Raw genomic sequence first — 19,064 nt, 5'->3', positions numbered from 1 at the left:
AACTTGGCCTTTTTTAAATAAAAAAAATTCCCTCACTGGAATACTTTCAGTCTTTTGACTGTATGGATTACAGATGGAATGACTGTTATATGTGAGTACCGCTTTCTTTGACAGATTCTAGTATGGGTACATATATGTTTTCCCAACCCCAGCACATTAGTTTGCTAATTCCAGATGTATGAAACGCAGGCCTAACTGTATCTAGTATATTGAACGCCAGATAAACTAACTTGGCCTTTTTTAAATAAAAAAAATTCCATCACTGGAATACTTTCAGTCTTTTGACTGTATGGATTACAGATGGAATGACTGTTATATGTGAGTACCGCTTTCTTTGACAGATTCTAGTATGGGTACATATATGTTTTCCCAACCCCAGCACATTAGTTTGCTAATTCCAGATGTATGAAACGCAGGCCTAACTGTATCTAGTATATTGAACGCCAGATAAACTAACTTGGCCTTTTTTAAATAAAAAAAAAATTCCCTCACTGGAATACTTTCAGTCTTTTCACTGTATGGATTACAGGTGGACTGGTATTAGTAGGGGTGACACAAGCACACCCAAGTCCCTGATGTAGGATTTCTATGGCACAGACCACTATTACAAGTGATTAATGGACGTTGGGAGAGATTGTGCTGCAGCACTAGTCCCAAGATGGCCGCCGCCTATCAGCCCAGTAACATGTGCCACAAAATGGTCTGCACAACCTTTAAAAAAAATAGCCTTGGACTGTGCTGCTAAATCGCTATTGGTCTGAATCCCAGGTGTAGATGTCTGACTTGTTTGGAGCTTTGGAATGCACACTGTGGCAGCTTCTGCTGCAGCACTACAAGTCGCAAAATGGCGGCCGGCGGTCAGCCCAGGTACATGTGGATGGAAAAATCACTCTGGCCACTCTAAAAATAGCCAATCCCTATCAAAAAAGCAGCTCAGCTGCAGTTGTTCAGATGAATCACAGGTGGAGGAGAGAAATTTGCTTCCAGTTATTCAATTATCCCTGCCTATTCTCGCCCTAGCATCAGCTGCGTCTATCCCTGTTCTATTCACATCGGGAGTGAGCACGTCCCGACGTGCGCACAAGCTTATAAGAGGCTGAGTCACATGCTGCACTTGGCCAATCACAGCCTTGCCAATAGTAGGCATGGCTGCGATGGCATCTTAGGGCAAGTAGTATGATGCATGTTGATTGGCTGCTTTGCAGCCTTTCAAAATGCGCCAAAATACATGCCGAACGACGAACCCGAACTTTTACGAAAAAGTTCGGGTTCGGGTCCGTGTCACGAACACCCCAAAATTCGGTACGGACCCGAACTATGCTCGAACTGTTCGCTCAACACTAGTCCTAATGCTTGCAGCTGCTGAACACATTGGTCATTAGTGGCTGGATTCATTTTTCCTTCACATTATACACTGCTCGTTTCCATAGTTATGACCACTCTGCAATCCAGCAGCAATGGCCGTCCTTGCACAATATAGGAAAAAGTGCTGGCCTCTCTGGTGGCTGGGACTGTGGGAGCTTACATAGGCTGGTGCCTTTTTCTATAGTTGTGCAAGAACGGCCACCACTGCTGGATTACAGGGTGGTCATAACCATGGAACCGAGCAGTGTATAATGTGATGGAAAAATTAATCAAGCCAGCAAAGGAAGCAATAGGGATAATCACAATACATTAGTGGTTTGTATTAACTTTCTCAACATGATAAATGTCATTTTCTTAAGTGACACAACCCCTTTTAAGTCTACAGAAGGGTACTGTGGTCGAAATTGTAGCTGCATTTAAAATGTATGATGTATTTTAATCCCTTAATGACCAAGTTGAGAACCAGTTGAATATATGACGTACTGGTGGTGCTTCAAGCAAAGGTTTTCTCACCCACTTTGTCCTAGCCTAAGGGCTCTTTCACATGAGCTAGTTTTCTGTCTGGATGTGATGCGTGTAGTGAATGCACAGCATCCGGACTGAATCCTGATTCATTTAAATCTGTGCATGAGCTTCATTGCAATCAGGAAAGATGTAGATTGTTATTCTTCAGTTTTTCTTCACACGTGAGAAAAATGCATGCAATCCGGATGGAAAAAAACACACACAGAACGCAATTGTTTTGCGTGCAAAACCATCAGTTTTTTTCCTGAACAAATCCTGACATAATCCAAATTACTTGTATGAAAGAGGCCTAAGGCTGGGTTCACACTTGAGCGTTTTACAGCGCGTTCAAACGCGCTGTAAAACGCTCAGCACATGAAAACCAATGCTTCCCTATGGCCCTGGTTCTCACTTGAGCGTTTTACAGCGCGTTTGAACGCGCTGAAAAACGCCCTACGCTCAAACAAGTTCTTGAGCTTCTTTGGGGCGTTTTGACGAGCGTTTGTGGCCATAGGACATTGCAGTCAATCACACAAACGCGCGTCAAACGCGCGTTTACTATTGCAAAAAACGCACATAAAAACGCGCGACAAAAACGCGCGTTAAACGCGCATATCAAATACGCTCAGGTCTGAACCCAGCCTAAGACTCCCCAGAACAGAGCTGCCCAGTGTGAGTGGTTCTGCTCTCGCAGACAAGGTGTTTGTATGTAATTTATGGTCGGACAGCAAGTAACACCACATTTCCACAGCTGCAAAGGATATATATAGCCAGCCGGAGGTCAGGTTATTCTTTCACTTGTCCTCGTGAGAAAACTCTTTCAGGTTAAGCATAAACAGACCTCTCTTTGGAGTACTGTCCATTTTTTCTGTATAAAGGACTGTCCGTAGGGACTGTTGGTCACTGAATACCAGAACATGCTCTCTACAAAACACTGCATCGACTGGGGTAGACCATAACCGCTACATGTGAAAAGGGTACTTGTGTGTTGCTACCAAGAATTTTGTAATCGTACATGCCTTAAAACAAGTGCTTGCAATATGACTGCAGGGTTCGCCTACGTCTCCTGTCATATGCTTAAAATTACTTCTAAATCATCACATATAAAACTAATCTTATTTTTAAAAAACTTGGGACTTGAAAAATCTATTGCTAACTCATACTGTTCACTTGGCATTACTGGATTGCTGACATTCCATGACTTGTTCTGTGAGCACGTAAGTTTACTACAGAAAAAACGTAACTCGTTCGCTACCAGCGCCGTACATGTAGACATGTACATTAGACCCGTGGCTAATGACTGCGACTGGCAATAATGTCGCTCATGGTCATTAAAGCCTTTAATGGTGAAAAACCAATGAGGATGCCGGTAATTGAATTTAATACGCTGGGTCTTTTTGAAGAGACTCACGGTATAAAAGCTGCAATCTTATTTTGGCCAGCAGGTGGCAGGTCAACATAAGAAATTAGCAATTCTGTCCAAATAATAGGTCTAAAAGACCCATGATTGTTCAGAATAAAAAAAATAAAAAAATAAGATTTTGTAGGTTCAAATACAAGCTTCAAAATCATAAAAAAATTTAAACAAAACGTAAAAAATATAAAAATATATATAAATATATATACAAAAATTTAAAATATAAAAGTTGAAATCACCCCCTTTCTGTAGAATAAAAAAATACACAAATAACAAAAAATATAAACATCATGGGCATCACTGTGTCCAAAAACGCCCATACTATTAAAATATAAAAATATTTTTCCAATACAGCGTAACAGAAAAAACTGTCAAAATGGCCAATATGCAATTTTTTCATCACTTATCTTACCGCAATTTTTTTTATAAAATGTGATCATAAAGTCACACACACTCCAAAATGGTATGAATAAAAACAACAAATTGCCCCGCAAAAAATGAACCCCCACACAGCTCAGTAGATATAACTATAAAAAAGTTATGGGGGTCAGAATATGGCGATTTTAAAAAGTTTTTGTTTTCAAAATTTAAATTTATTTTTACGTTTTTGTTTAGACATAAAAAACATATACATATGTGCTATCGTTGTAATCATACTGACCCAGGGAATGAAGGGCACAGGTCAGTTTTGTCACAAAAGGAAAGTCATGGGAACAAAACCCGTAAAACGGTGGAGGAATTGTTTATTTTTTTCCAATTTCACCCCATTTGGAATTTTTTTCCCACTATATTGTATGCCATATTAAATGGTGGAATTAGAAAGTACAACTTGTCCTGCAAAAATAGCCCTCATACAGCTGTGAACAGAAAAATAAAGTAGTTATGGCTCAAGGAAGATCAGAAAGAAAAATGAAAACGCAAAAACGAAAAAACCTCTGGTATCCTAAGGGTTAAATGCCTTTGCAAAATGTCTGCATTTTATAGCAAACCTGTCTTTTGTTTCAATATAACATGAAGATATTTTACTTTATTGTTAGTCTGCCTTCCTTAAACAGGTCCAAAAGGTGTCATACATGACTGGAGAAAATTTAAACTGGTCAGTGAAGACCAAGATGCAATTCCTGCAAGCAAAAGGGAAATCCTTCGGCAAATGTCTTCTCCTTACAAGTCACCAAGCAAAGATGAAAAGGAAACAAAAGAAAAATTCAGTCGTAAGGTAACTCAACAGGTAGCTCAATACCAGCCAACCATACAGTCTTTGATATATTACATGTACCAATTACAGTAAGTGGAATGGAGGTAGTTCTGCAATTTAAGGGGCAAGTCCTTTCTGCTGCAGTTTTCTCTATTTGTGGAAATTGACTTGCCATGCCGATCTTAAAATCTGTAGCATGTCAACTGTTTGTGCAATTTCCTACCTTATGTATGAGGGGTGTTTTAATAAGTTATCTACCTGGATATGATAAAAAAAAATTGAGAAAATTGAACTTACTACTTTTCAATGTAATCCCCTTGACTTCAACACACTTATTCCACTTTGCCTCCAGTAATTAGATTCCTTCAAAATAGAAGGAGACTTCTTACTGCTGCAGGAACCCTGTTACCGCCTCTCTGCATTATCTTCAGGAAATCATGTCTTCAGATTCTGAAAGAGAAAATAATCACTGGGAGCAGGGCTGGGACAAGGTCCACCACCAACAGAGGCTGAGCTGCCCAAGTGCGCCCCCCCCCCTTCCCGCCGCCATTTAGATATGTATGTTTGTTATTAATCATCATCCAGATCCCCCTCCCCTAAACAGTGCCATCCACAGATCCCCCTCCCCTAAACAGTGCCATCCACAGATCCCCCTCCCCTAAATAGTGCCATCCACAGATTCCCCCTCCCCTAAATAGTGCCATCCACAGATCCCCCTCCCCTAAATAGTGCCATCCACAGATCCCCCTCCCCTAAACAGTGCCATCCACAGATCCCCCTCCCCTAAACAGTGCCATCCACAGATCCCCCTCCCCTAAATAGTGCCATCCACAGATCCCCCTCCCCTAAACAGTGCCATCCACAGATCCCCCTCCCCTAAACAGTGCCATCCACAGATCCCCCTCCCCTAAACAGTGACATCCATATATCCCCCTCCCCTAAATAGTGCCATCCACAGATCCCCCTCCCCTAAATAGTGCCATCCACAGATCCCCCCTCCCCTAAATAGTGCCATCCACAGATCCCCCTCCCCTAAACAGTGCCATCCACAGATCCCCCTCCCATAGCAGTGCCATCCACAGATCCCCCTCCCCATAGCAGTGCCATCCACAGATCCCCCTCCCCATAGCAGTGCCATACACAGATCCCCCTCCCCATAGCAGTTCCATACACAGATCCCCCTCCCCGACGCCCCCAGGAGCACATTTATAAACTAATCAGTAACTTTAACTTTAATCATTGCTGATCTCTTTACTTGAATATCTTACTCTGTCTTAGCTCCGGTAACAGCAGTAAGTACGTGCGGGCGGCGCTCACTCACTGATGTCACGTGCCTGCACCGCCTAGTGGGAGGAGCAGGCGCGTGACGTCGGTGAGTGAGCGCCGACGTCACTGGATGTCACTGTTTAGGGGAGGGGGATCTGTGGATGGCACTATTAAAGTTAAAGTTACTGATTAGTTTATAAATGTGCTCCTGGGGGCGGCGTGGCCTGTATATTCTAACCCCCAGGCAAGCGTCCCTGTCACCATGGGAACGCCTGGGGGTTAGAATATACTATTGGATTTGAGTTTTCACACTCGTGAAAACGCAGATCCGATGGTATATTCTAACCCCCAGGCAAGCTCCCCGTCACCATGGGAACGCCTGGGAACGACCTGTAGTTTTGCAACAGCTGGAGGCACACTGGTTGGGAAACACTGGTATAGAAGACTGAAGGGAGAGGAGTGAAGTTATTTACATGGGACTGCATGGTATAGAAGACTGTAAGGAAGATAGGTTATTTACATGGGACTGTATCATATAGAAGACTGGTGGGAGACGACTGGTGTTATTTACATGGCACTGCATGGTATAGAAGACTGGAGGGTGAGGACGAGCATTAAAATTTATGGGGGCACTACAAAGATGATTATAACTCCGGGGGGTATGGCAGGAGGTATTATAATTACAGGGGGCACTGCAGGGAACATCATAAATACTGTGGGCAGTGGTGGAGGGCATTACTACTACTGAGGGCTCTATAGAAATGCCTTATAGATTATAAGAGGTGCCCTATAGGGAGGCCTTATTAGTACTGAGGGCACTGTAGGGAGCCTTATTACCACTGGAGATGCTGGGTGATGTCACTGGCACTAATGGACATGCTTTAGCGCTGCCTTAGCCTGTAAAATGGCTAGGGCAGCGCTAAAGCCACCCATCAGTGTTGGTCTGTGTTGGGACCATGTTTATGTATGCCTGCATTATTGAGGGGAAAAAAATGAATATTCAAATATATGCAAATGATCCTCTAGGAGCAACGGGGCGTTACCATTACACCTAGAGGCTCTGCTGTCTCTGCAACCAGGGCCGTTTTGAAGGAATTTGGGGGCCCCAAGCAAAATAGACATGGAGGCCCCCCCCCTCCATGCCCTCCCCACATTACGCACGCAAAGCCTACAGGAACCACAGTATAGCCATACAGTTTAAGTTCACCCACACTTTATATAAATAAAAAAGGAGGTTTACAGTGCAAATATGCTGTTGCATTTAATGTGCATGAAATTTGAACATTTTCAACAAATGAACATTTGCAAAAACCACTGTACCATACAATCCAATATACATTAAAAAAGTGCACAATAACTAAATCCAACATACTTAAAACACACACATTAACATTTTTCAGTTCTTACAAACATGTGCAAATGATCTAAAACTGCTGTTTGCGAACCTTGCTTTCTGCAAAGGCAATCACAATGTCCTCCATGTCCAAAGACTGGCGAACATCACGCTCAATTGATGTAAGTGCCAGTCCTGTGAGCCTTTCTTGGCCCATGGTGGACCTCATGTAATTTTTTATCAGCTTCAAAGCTGAAAAGCTCCTCTCACCAGAGGCCACTGACACAGGGAGAGTCAGGAGTAGACGCAAAGCAATGCTTAAATTACTGTACAAATCCAGTAGCTTCTCACTGTATATGTAATTAACATGTCCTTCTTACTCCCCCCCTCCCTTCTTATTCCACTACCCCATGTCCTTCTTAGTCCCCCCTCCCCCTGTCCTTCTTACTTCCCCCTCCTCCTCCCTGTGTCCTACTTACTCTCCCCCCTCCCTGTTTTTTTTTTTTTTTTACTCCCTACCCTACCTTAGATAAGTTCCTAAGTTAATTCAGTCCTCCGGCTCCGTCCCTGGACCCTGTAGCGTGGCCGAGCTCCTCGCTCTCTACCTCCAGTCCTGGCTGTCACTCAGTGCGGCCGGGAACCGCGCGGTACAGGTCAGGAGATTCAGTTTCCTGTTCCCGGCCGCGGCCGGACTAAAAGGAAGTGAGCACTCAGTGTACACTTCCTGTCCGTCCGGCCGGGAACAGGAAACTGAATCTCCTGTTCCTGTACCGCGCGGTACCCGGCCGGACTGAGTGACAGCCAGGAGGTAGAGGAGGAGAGCTCGGCCACGCTACAGAGCAGCAGTCAGCAGAGGAGGAACTCAGGAGGTAACCAGGAGTGCTGCAGCCGCCTGAGGCTCTCTATAGAGCGCTCAGGCGGCTGCAGCCTTAAAGGAAGCAAAACAAGCACCGGCTCTGCTTGGGGCCCCGGGCCAGCTCGGGGCCCCAAGCAATTGCTTGTTTTGCCTGTCTGTTAGCGACGGGCCTGTCTGCAACTGCCGCTTCCTGTCTACTTTGACAGGGCCTGGCAGTGAAAATGTAATCCCACTGGGCCATGTTAAAGTGTAGAGGGCGCTGCAGTTACAGAGAGAGCGGAGCCTCTAGGTGTAATGGTAACGACCCCGATTGTATATAATAAAACATCATATTTCTCAGCAATGCAGGCACATAAGAACATGGTACCAACACAGATGTCTTCAGCTGCCAAACGCACATGTAACTGGTCTGTCCTTTAATTATCCAAGTGTATGAGGGAGCCCTGAGGGATAGCTGAAGGCCTAGGGAGCATTTTACCATTAGCTATGGACTTCATAGGGGGGAGAAAGCTGACACTAAAGTGCCTAGGGCAGTATCAAATCTAAATATGGACCTGGCTCCACAGCAGTAGCAGGATGTAGTGTCCCACATCACACTGCTGGTCTGTGTATGAGGAGGAGCGGTGCGGCCGGGAATCTGCTGTGCTCCTCCTCCTCCACAGACCAGCAGAGTAATGTCTGACACTACATCCTGCTACTGCTGTGGAGTGCCAGCGGCTGAACTGTGATCATGATGAGGAACTAGGTGAGTATATATTTTTTAACTTCCTGTGAAGGGGGCACATATCTGACCATTACTACTGTGAGGGGGCACATATCTGACCATTACTACTGTGAGGGGGCACATATCTGGACATAACTACTATGTACTGCCACAAAGGGGGAATAATTACTATGGGGACTGGGTGTGGATCAAGGGGACTGGGTGTGTATAGTTATGCTTTGGGAAGTGTTAGAGCCATGACCTAGTATGAAAAGAATATATATACATATTGTAAACATATTCACAAGATGTTTTTTATTTTCATATACACTCACCTAAAGAATTATTAGGAACACCTGTTCTATTTCTCATTAATGCAATTATCTAGTCAACCAATCACATGGCAGTTGCTTCAATGCATTTAGGGGTCTGCTCCTGGTCAAGACAATCTCCTGAACTCCAAACTGAATGTCAGAATGGGAAAGAAAGGTGATTTAAGCAATTTTGAGCGTGGCATGGTTGTTGGTGCCAGACGGGCCAGTCTGAGCATTTCACAATCTGCTCAGTTACTGGGATTTTCACGCACAACCATTTCTAGGGTTTACAAAGAATGGTGTGAAAAGGGAAAAACATCCAGTATGTGGCAGTCCTGTGGGCAAAAGTGCCTTGTGGATGCTAGAGGTCAGAGGAGAATGGGCCGACTGATTCAAGCTGATAGAAGAGCAACGTTGACTGAAATAGCCAATCGTTACAACCGAGGTATGCAGCAAAGCATTTGTGAAGCCACAACACGCACAACCTTGAGGCGGATGGGCTACAACAGCAGAAGACCCCACCGGGTACCACTCATCTCCACTACAAATAGGAAAAAGAGGCTACAATTTGCACGAGCTCACCAAAATTGGACTGTTGAAGACTGGAAAAATGTTGCCTGGTCTGATGAGTCTCGATTTCTGTTGAGACATTCAAATGGTAGAGTCCGAATTTGGCGTAAACAGAATGAGAACATGTATCCATCATGCCTTGTTACCACTGTGCAGGCTGGTGGTGGTGGTGTAATGTTGTGGGGGATGTTTTCTGGGCACACTTTAGGCCCCTTAGTGCCAATTGTGCATCGTTTAAATGCCACGGGCTACCTGAGCATTGTTTCTGACCATGTCCATCCCTTCATGACCACCATGTACCCATCCTCTGATGGCTACTTCCAGCAGGATAATGCACCATGTCACAAAGCTCGAATCATTTCAAATTGGTTTCTTGAACATGACAATGAGTTCACTGTACTAAAATTGCCCCCACAGTCACCAGATCTCAACCCAATAGAGCATCTTTGGGATGTGGTGGAACGGGAGCTTCGTGCCCTGGATGTGCATCCCTCAAATCTCCATCAACTGCAAGATGCTATCCTATCAATATGGGCCAACATTTCTAAAGAATGCTATCAGCACCTTGTTGAATCAATGCCACGTAGAATTTAGGCAGTTCTGAAGGCAGAAGGGGGTCCAAGTATGGTCTTAGTATGGTGTTCCTAATAATTCTTTAGGTGAGTGTATGTTTATATTTGTATGTGTGGTTTGGGAGGGGGCAGGTACATCCTTTTCACAGAGGCCCTTTGCTGCCTGTGTCCGCCCCTGCATCTTCCGTAACCCAAAAAAACTGTTGCCATGATCTGCTGCTAACTGTGGCACACAAAATTTCTTTGGAGTTGGTGACTCCCTGTGCTTCCATTGCATGGACTGTTGTTTGGTCTCAGGATCATGGTGGTGGGCCGTGTTTTATCAGCCATAATAATTTGAGAATACAAGTCTCCTAGATTTTCTGCAAGCATGTCTTTGACATCATTAAAATATCATACTGTAAATGATACTGTAAATTGGGCCAACTGAAATTCATGAGCTATAAAACTGACAATCTTCCAAAATCATGGCCTTCACTTTAACGGAACATTTCCTCTAAAGATGCTTTGATGGGTCGTCCTGAACGGGGGTTATCCCTACCCCATTTAAACTTATTTGTCCAAAACTTTACTTGGTAGTAGGACGATGCATCATCACCATATACAGTTGTGTTCAAAATAATAGTAGTCAGACATCACTAACCTGATCAATCACTGTTTTTGGTAGAAATAATATTTCTACATTTCAAAAAATTTACTAGCAGGTGTAGTAGAGTAATAGAAATCCAACAGACCCAACAGTCATCACATGCATGCTGCTGATTCTGTGTAATTGAAATGGGCATGTTCAAAATAATAGCAGTGTGGAGTTCAATGAGTGAGGTCATTCATTCTTTAAAAAACAGGTGGCAATTATTGCCCTTACTTAAGAAAGGAAGGCAGCAAATGTTGTACATGCCGGTTACAGTGCATTTCTCTCTGAAATTGTGAGGAAAATGGGTTTATTCCAGGCATTGTGTGGAATAATAGAATGTGTAGTGTTCCCAATGCATTTGTGTGTATGGAAATAAAAGCTATTAGAAGGATTTTGAGCTTTGTTAATTTTTTTAAACACACTGCTATTATTTTGAACACAACTGTACAGCAATCATCCTTTCATGGCTTTGTTCCTTTGTAAGGAATTTAATTATGGAACAAAGCTATAAATACTTTATTTGTAGACCTGCACTGTACTGCACTTTCCATCCTGTCACTTCCAATGCTTTTTATCAGACTGAACTGTTACTGTGTGTTGCATGTCTAGACATGCCTCAACCTGCACAGACAAGCTTAGCGCTCTAAGTGCTCATTGACACGACCGTGGTTTGGTTCCGCATCCGAGCCGCATTTTTTGCGGCTCGGGTGCGGACCCATTCACTTCAATGGGGCCGCAAAGGATGCGGACTGCACACGGAATTCCGTGGCCCCCGCAAAAATTCATATCCTATTCTTACGCAAAAACACAAATGCAATAGCACTCTGCAACCAGCACTCTGCCCTGCCTCTATGCTGGATGTTGAATGAGGCATTGGTGTACATTTTGGCCAAAGCGTAATAAGCCACTCACCACGTCAAGGTCGCCTCTATGAGTGGTCCCTAACACTAGTACCTACCTGTTATGGGCCATGACAGCCACACAAAGTCCAGGGAGCACAGGTACAGCATGCATGCCAGGCACAACCTGCTTTTAACCCCGTCCAGTGCCGTGACAGCTTTCATCGGATACAGGGATGCAAGTACCAACATGCATGCTGAGCCCACTATATACTTCTCCTGGAGCCAAATGGCTACTGGTAGGCGCTGTAAAAGCAGACTCAGTTTTATACTGACTTTAAAACCAGCCTGCAGGGCAGACTAACTGGTCAGGTGTGCATGACTGCATGGAGATCGCCATGACTCCAATATATACTACAAAGAAAAAATGTGGGGGATTCAGTCAGCACAATCCTGTATGCAGGTGCTGTCAGGGAACCAGGGGGGCCGTTTCGCATCGGGTTCGCAGGTGCGGGCGCAGATAGCTCCTCCCCTTCCTCCTGACAGGACACCTGATGTCAATGTGGCCAGTGCGCCTGCGCGAGACGGACGCCGGGTGCGCGGTACACAAGCCGCGTGCGCAGGGATACGAGCGTAGTGCACATGCTCCATTCTAGACCACAGGTGCTACTCAGGCTGGGGAGGGCTTCAGCCTCCGTCACCGCCCTCAGCCTTATGATTGGCTTCTGACTAAGGAAGCCTCCTGGTTGCCCGGCAACCAGGGGGCGGTCCTGGGTTCACTGATACCCTCTCCCGTCTTCACGACACCGATGCCGTGTTTTCACCTACAGAAACCATCCTTCCAAGCACCTACTTTTTGGCCACACAACATTCATTACTCGAAGAGATCCGACAAGCCAGCGTGACCGTACCGTCAGAAGCAGCACACCTGCCACAAAGGCAGGGTCTACGTTACCATCAGGGAAAGATCTATGTGCCTACTTCCCATCGGGTGCCGATCCTGCAACATCATCACGACCACCCAACCGCAGGTCACAGGGGAATACACAATACCTTAGAGTACGTGCAGAGGCAGTTCTGGTGGCCTTCCCTAGCGGTGGATGTACGTTCCTTTGTGGGCTCATGCACCATCTGTGCCATGCACAAGAGACCCCACACCCGGCCAGTCGGCCCACTACAACCTCTACCCGTGGCAACGGTGCCCTGGAGGGACCTCGCCATGGATTTCGTGGTGGACTTACCTCCTTCACAGGGCCACACTACGATCTTGGTTGTAGTAGATAGATGAACCAAGATGGCCCACTTTATTCCAACGACCGGCCTTCCAACAGCCCAACATACCTCAAAATTGTTTTTACAGCACGTGTTCCGCCTACATGGACTCCTCTCCTCTATTGTATCTGATCGGGGTTCGCAGTTCACCTCCTGTTTCTGGAGCCAATTTTGCCGCTGCCTCCACATCACCCGCAACCTGTCCTCTGCTTATCATCCCCAGTCCAACGGCCAGACGGAGAGGACGAACCAAACCTTGGAGCAATATCTCCGCTGCTGTTAGTCATACCTACAAGACGACTGGGTGGACCTTCTCCCTCTGGCAGAATATGCATACAATCAACAGCAGCATACCTCTACAGGACTCTCACCCTTTTATGCAAATTACGGGTACCATCCCTTGACTCTTCCAGACCTTCCGGTGGACATTCCCGTACCTGAAGTGGCCCAGCGCCTCCGTCGTCTCCGGGGTTTGCTACGTACCCTAGTGCGGAAGCTCCGCACTACCCAGCAACAGCAAAAGACTCAGGCCGATCGGAGGCGCACCGAGAGCCCCAAGTACAGAAGTGGGAATAGGGTATGGTTATCTTCTCAGCACCTTAAACTGACCTGCCCGTCCAAGAAATTGAGCCCTCACTATTTGGGACCATTCACCATCGCCTCAATGGTCAACGACGTCGCGGCGAGACTAAACCTGCCTACTTCATTTACCATCCATCCGGTGTTTCATGTATCACTACTGAAACCCTACCGTGCCAACACCCTTGTGGGCAGAGTGCCGGTGCCACCCGCTCCCATTCAGGTGGATAACAATGATGAATATGAAGTCCAGGGGATCTTGGACTCCCGCAGACGCCGTGGAGTCTTGGAATACCTTGTCCACTGGAAGGGATATGGGCCAGAGGAGCGTTCCTGGGAACCAGCAGGTAACCTTCATGCAGACGCCAAGGTCCGCACATTCCACAGGGCTCATCCTGATCGGCCATCCCAGGTTCGCGTCCGGTGGCCGCTCCTTGGTGGGGGGCTCTGTCAGGGAACCAGGGGGGCCGCTTCGCATGGGGTTCGCAGGCGCAGATAGCTCCTCCTGACCGGACACCTGACGTCAATGTGGCCAGTCGGACGCAGGGTGCGCGGTACACAAGCCGCGTGCGCAGGGATACGAGCGTAGTGCACATGCTCCATTCCAGACCACAGGTGCTACTCAGGCTGGGGGAGGGCTTCAGCCTCCGTCACCGCCCTCAGCCTTATGATTGGCTTCTGACTAAGGAAGCCTCCTGGTTGCCCGGCAACCAGGGGGGCAGTCCTGGGTTCACTGTGTACTTAAAGCCAGTCAGAGCCTTGACTCATTGCTGAGTTATTCAACCTTATGGTGAACACCCAGCTCCCTCCTGTGAACCTGTTGGTAGCTGGGAAGTCAGATTAAACGACTCTTTGCCTGTTTCCTCGATTACGATTTCTGCTGCCTGCCACGACCCGGAACTGGAACAGACTACCCGATTGGATTGACTTTTTTTGTACTACGCTAATTTTTGGGATTATTTCGTCCCTGCCAAAGGATTCCATACCTGATCCACTATTCCAGTCCTGACAGGTGCACATCGCTATGGCGAAATACATATACAAATGCAAAAACACAAATGCAATAGCACTCTGCAACCAGCACTCTGCCCTGCCTCTATGCTGGATGTTGAATGAGGCATTGGTGTACATTTTGGCCAAAGCGTAATAAGCCACTCACCACGTCAAGGACGCCTCTATGAGTGGTCCCTAACACTAGTACCTACCTGTTATGGGCCATAATAGCCACACAAAGTCCAGGGAGCGCAGGTACAGCATGCATGCCAAGCACACTCTGCTTTTAACCCCGTCCGGTGCCGTGACAGCTTTCATCGGATACAGGGATGCAAGTACCAACATGCATGCTGAGCCCACTATATACTTCTCCTGGAGCCAAATGGCTACTGGTAGGCGCTGTAAAAGCAGACTCAGTTTTATACTGACTATAAAACCAGCCTGCAGGGCAGACTAACTGGTCAGGTGTGCATGACTGCATGGAGATCACCACGACTCCAAATTGTGAGCAAAAAGGGGTTTATTCCAGGCATTGTGTGGAATAATAGAATGTGTAGTGTTCCCAATGCATTTGTGTGTATGGAAATAAAAGCTATTAGAAGGATTTTGAGCTTTGTTAATTTTTTTAAACACACTGCTATTATTTTGAACACAACTGTACAGCAATCATCCTTTCATGGATTTGTTCCTTTGTAAGGAATTTAATTATGCAACAAAGCTATAAATACTTTATTTGTAGACCTGCACTGTACTGCACTTTCCATCCTGTCACTTCCAATGCTTTTTATCAGACTGAACTGTTACTGTGTTGCATGTCTAGACATGCCTCAACCTGCACAGACAAGCTTAGCGCTCTAAGTGCTCATTGACACGACCGTGGTTTGGTTCCGCATCCGAGCAGCATTTTTTGCGGCTCGGGTGTGGACCCATTCACTTCAATGGGGCCGCAAAGGATGCGAACTGCACACGGAATTCTGTGGCCCCGCAAAAATTATAAGTCATATCCTATTCTTGTCCGTTTTGGGGACAAGAAAAGGCATTTCTATAAAAGGGCCGTCTGTTCCATTCCGCAAATTGTGGAAGGCACACAGCCAGCATCTGTGTTTTGCGGACCGCAAAACACAGCACTTTTGTGTGAACAAGCCCTAACACTAACAGAACAAGCTAGGCTAGATAACTTATTGAACACCCCTCATATATTGGTTTCCCCAATGGGTTTAACAAAAAGAAGATCCCCACCAAAAACCATAAAGGCACAATAAAGACTGGATTTAGGTGCAGTTTTTATAAGGTTTTCATACTAAGTTTCTGCATACAAATACGCAATATGTTCATTTACTCTGTCGCAGGTTCTAAAAGAGTATAGGTCTGGTGCCAGTTGAAAGATGGAAGTGAGCATGTGTGTCGACCTCAGTTAGGTGGATGAAAACCTGGGATGGATTAAAAAAAATAAGCAAAATAAATCTTCCATTCGTCATTTTTCTATTTTTAACATCAAAGCTTGGCTTTGGCTACAGGAAAAATTCTTCACCAAACTGTGTTAACTTGCTATGTGTCATTATCCATTGGATCCTTAAAATGAGAGTAAGGGATGATTTAAAGGTTCTTTTGAGTTGTACCTAAAGAATATTATCTTTTGTTCACAGATGAGCATGCAAGAATATGAACTAATCCATGACAAGGAAGATGAAAACTGTCTACAAAAGTACCGCAAACAATGTATGCAGGACATGCACCAGAGATTGAGTTTCGGCCCCAAATATGGGTATCTATATGAGCTGAAAAGTGGAAATGAATTTTTAGAAGCAATAGAGAAGGAACAAAAAATTACTACAGTAATAGTTCATATTTTTTCTGATGAGATCAAGGCTTGTGAGTCACTGAATAATTGTTTAACCTGCCTTGCGTTAGAGTATCCAACAGTGAAGTTCTGTAAAATTAAGTCAGCTGACACAGGAGCTGGAGAACGGTTCTCTAGAGAAGTCCTCCCAACTATACTGGTCTATAAGGCAGGAGAACTTATTAGTAACTTTATTAAAGTTTCTGAAAACTTGAATGAGGAATTCTTTGCGGTGGATGTTGAGGCTTTTTTTAATGAATATGGGCTTTTGCCTGAGCGAGAAATACAAGGCATAGCATGTGATGATGGGGAAGGGGATATTGAATAGCTGAAACACATCCATATTTTACAACATACATACCTTGAGACATTTAGAAGGTGTCCTGTCTTTAGAGATTTAAAGGAGATGTCATAGGAAAATACTTGGAGTGGTGTAAGGCATATATATATGGCTATGTTAACCAAAGTAAACCAGAATCCCCATAGTACTGGTTTAACATAACAAGTAGCCTCATTAAAGAAGTGTTTCAGAAACCTTTATGTCCAACAAAGCTAGCATGGTCTTACTAAGACAGCATTCAGTTAGAGCAATATAGGAAAACTTTCATAGAACATTTCAGCAAGTAAAGATTACAAAAATATATTTTTTCTATTACTCAAGGTTTAGGGTACGGCCACACATCATGTAAATACTGCACATTTTTCACACCTGAACTGTGCACAGAAACGTAGCGGCAAAGTGGCTGAAATCTGCATATAGCTTGAGCTTGACATGTTCATATTAAATTCACGTTATGTCAATTTATGCTTCAAATTCCTGCCGCGATTTCATCCACAGCATTTCCACAAGATCTGCACTATTTTGGCCAACTACTTTGGTGGAAAACCTACGGCGGATCAGCTACTACCGTGTTTCTCCGAAAATAAGACAGGGTCTGATATTTTTTTTTTCTCCGAAAAAAGGGTTAGGGCTTTTATTGGGGTAGGGCTTATTTTGGCTCCATGAACATATTTTATATAGACACATGCCAATTACAGAACAGTCCCTGGACAGTGTTTATATTAAATGACTATAACCCCCTCATCCATAGGAATGCACCCATATACTTCAGTACATGGGTGCATTCCTATGGATGAGGGGGGTTATAGTCATATTTGCCACACATTTTTCATTCTGGTACCGTATATTGCCCCTGAGCTGTCCTTACCGAAGGGACCTAGGCAGCAAACTACGGTACCAGGGAGAGCAGATACAGCACGGGAAAGATGTAGGGAGCTCCTCCAGGCAGCAGAGAGGAGAAGGAGATCCTCCTGCTGCCTCCTTCATGTAAGTAAGAATGTGCGGGCTGTGGGCAGTACAGAGAGACCGCTAGCTCACCCAACGTGAAAGTTAAGGCAAGCGTGGGCTGCCGGCATAATTTAACATTTAGTGAAGCCGCCAGCCCGCCCGTCAGGTGCTCCTTAGTGCCGTGATGTATGCGTGGGCTGGTGGCTTCACTGAAGGCTAATTCACTGAAGCCTGAGTTGCCCGCCCGCCCACAGTTTCATGGCAGCTCAGGAACCATTAGCGAGCGCTCCTGAGCTGCTGCAGCCAGCACATTTGCCCCACCTTCCCTTTATATAAAATAAAATATGGCTGTATCTAGGGCTTATATTTTAAGCCTACTCCAAAAACCCTGCAAAATAGCGCTAGGGTTTATTCGGGGAAACACGGTAGTAACAGCACCATTTTTTACTCTTGTCCTGATAATTTGACGGACACACAGTTACACAGCTCATTCGAAGAAACCGCTCTGATGTGATCATAACCAGGACTGCTTTTATCACAGCGCTAAAACTGAAGGTTCCTATTGACTGCCAACAAGAAGAAAAGATATTTAAACCATGAGAACAATGGAAGTATATTGGAAAATTGTTTCGTTTTTCAATATGTAAAGAATAATTATTTGCTGAAGCTATTATACTTCTTTTAAGGGAATCAGTCACAAGGAATTCGCTGTTAAACCTGGCACAATGCCCTGTAGGGCTAGCTTAGTTGAATGTAATGATACTTTTCACTTAGTGATCCACTGAGTTATTCTGAAGAAAAAATACCTACACTGCGTGCAGAATTATTAGGCAAATGAGTATTTTGACCACATCATCCTCTTTATGCATGTTGTCTTACTCCAAGCTGTATAGGCTCGAACGCCTACTACCAATTAAGCATATTAGGTGATGTGCATCTCTGTAATGAGAAGGGGTGTGGTCTAATGACATCAACACCCTATATTAGGTGTGCATAATTATTAGGCAACTTCCTTTCCTTTGGCAAAATGGGTCAAAAGAAGGACTTGACAGGCTCAGAAAAGTCAAAAATAGTGAGATATCTTGCAGAGGGATGCAGCACTCTTAAAATTGCAAAGCTTCTGAAGCGTGATCATCGAACAATCAAGCGTTTCATTCAAAATAGTCAACAGGGTCGCAAGAAGCATGTGGAAAAACCAAGGCGCAAAATAACTGCCCATGAACTGAGAAAAGTCAAGCGTACAGCTGCCAAGATGCCACTTGCCACCAGTTTGGCCATATTTCAGCGCTGCAACATCACTGGAGTGCCCAAAAGCACAAGGTGTGCAATACTCAGAGACATGACCAAGGTAAGAAAGGCTGAAAGACGACCACCACTGAACAAGACACACAAGCTGAAACGTCAAGACTGATTTTTCTAAGGTTTTTATGGACTGATGAAATGAGAGTGAGTCTTGATGGGCCAGATGGATGGGCCCGTGGCTGGATTGGTAAAGGGCAGAGAGCTCCAGTCCGACTCAGACGC

The 19,064-nt window shown here is 45.0% G+C and overlaps 1 protein-coding gene across 1 annotated transcript in view; it reads left to right on the top strand.

Annotated features, from left to right (window-relative positions):
• Positions 1–16,580, top strand: part of PDC (phosducin) — a 30,396-nt gene extending 13,816 nt beyond the window's left edge. Inside the window, exons 2-3 of the mRNA XM_040407641.1 lie at positions 4,342–4,502; positions 16,059–16,580. Coding sequence (XP_040263575.1) covers positions 4,342–4,502; positions 16,059–16,580 — 683 coding nt within the window. The remainder of the gene's footprint in view (positions 1–4,341; positions 4,503–16,058) is intronic.
• Positions 16,581–19,064: the final 2,484 nt, after the last annotated feature.

Source organism: Bufo bufo, chromosome 9 (assembly GCF_905171765.1).
Source record: "Bufo bufo chromosome 9, aBufBuf1.1, whole genome shotgun sequence".
In the NCBI taxonomy this organism is placed as follows: Eukaryota; Metazoa; Chordata; class Amphibia; order Anura; family Bufonidae; genus Bufo; species Bufo bufo.
This window is presented reverse-complemented; position numbering and strand designations above follow the sequence as displayed.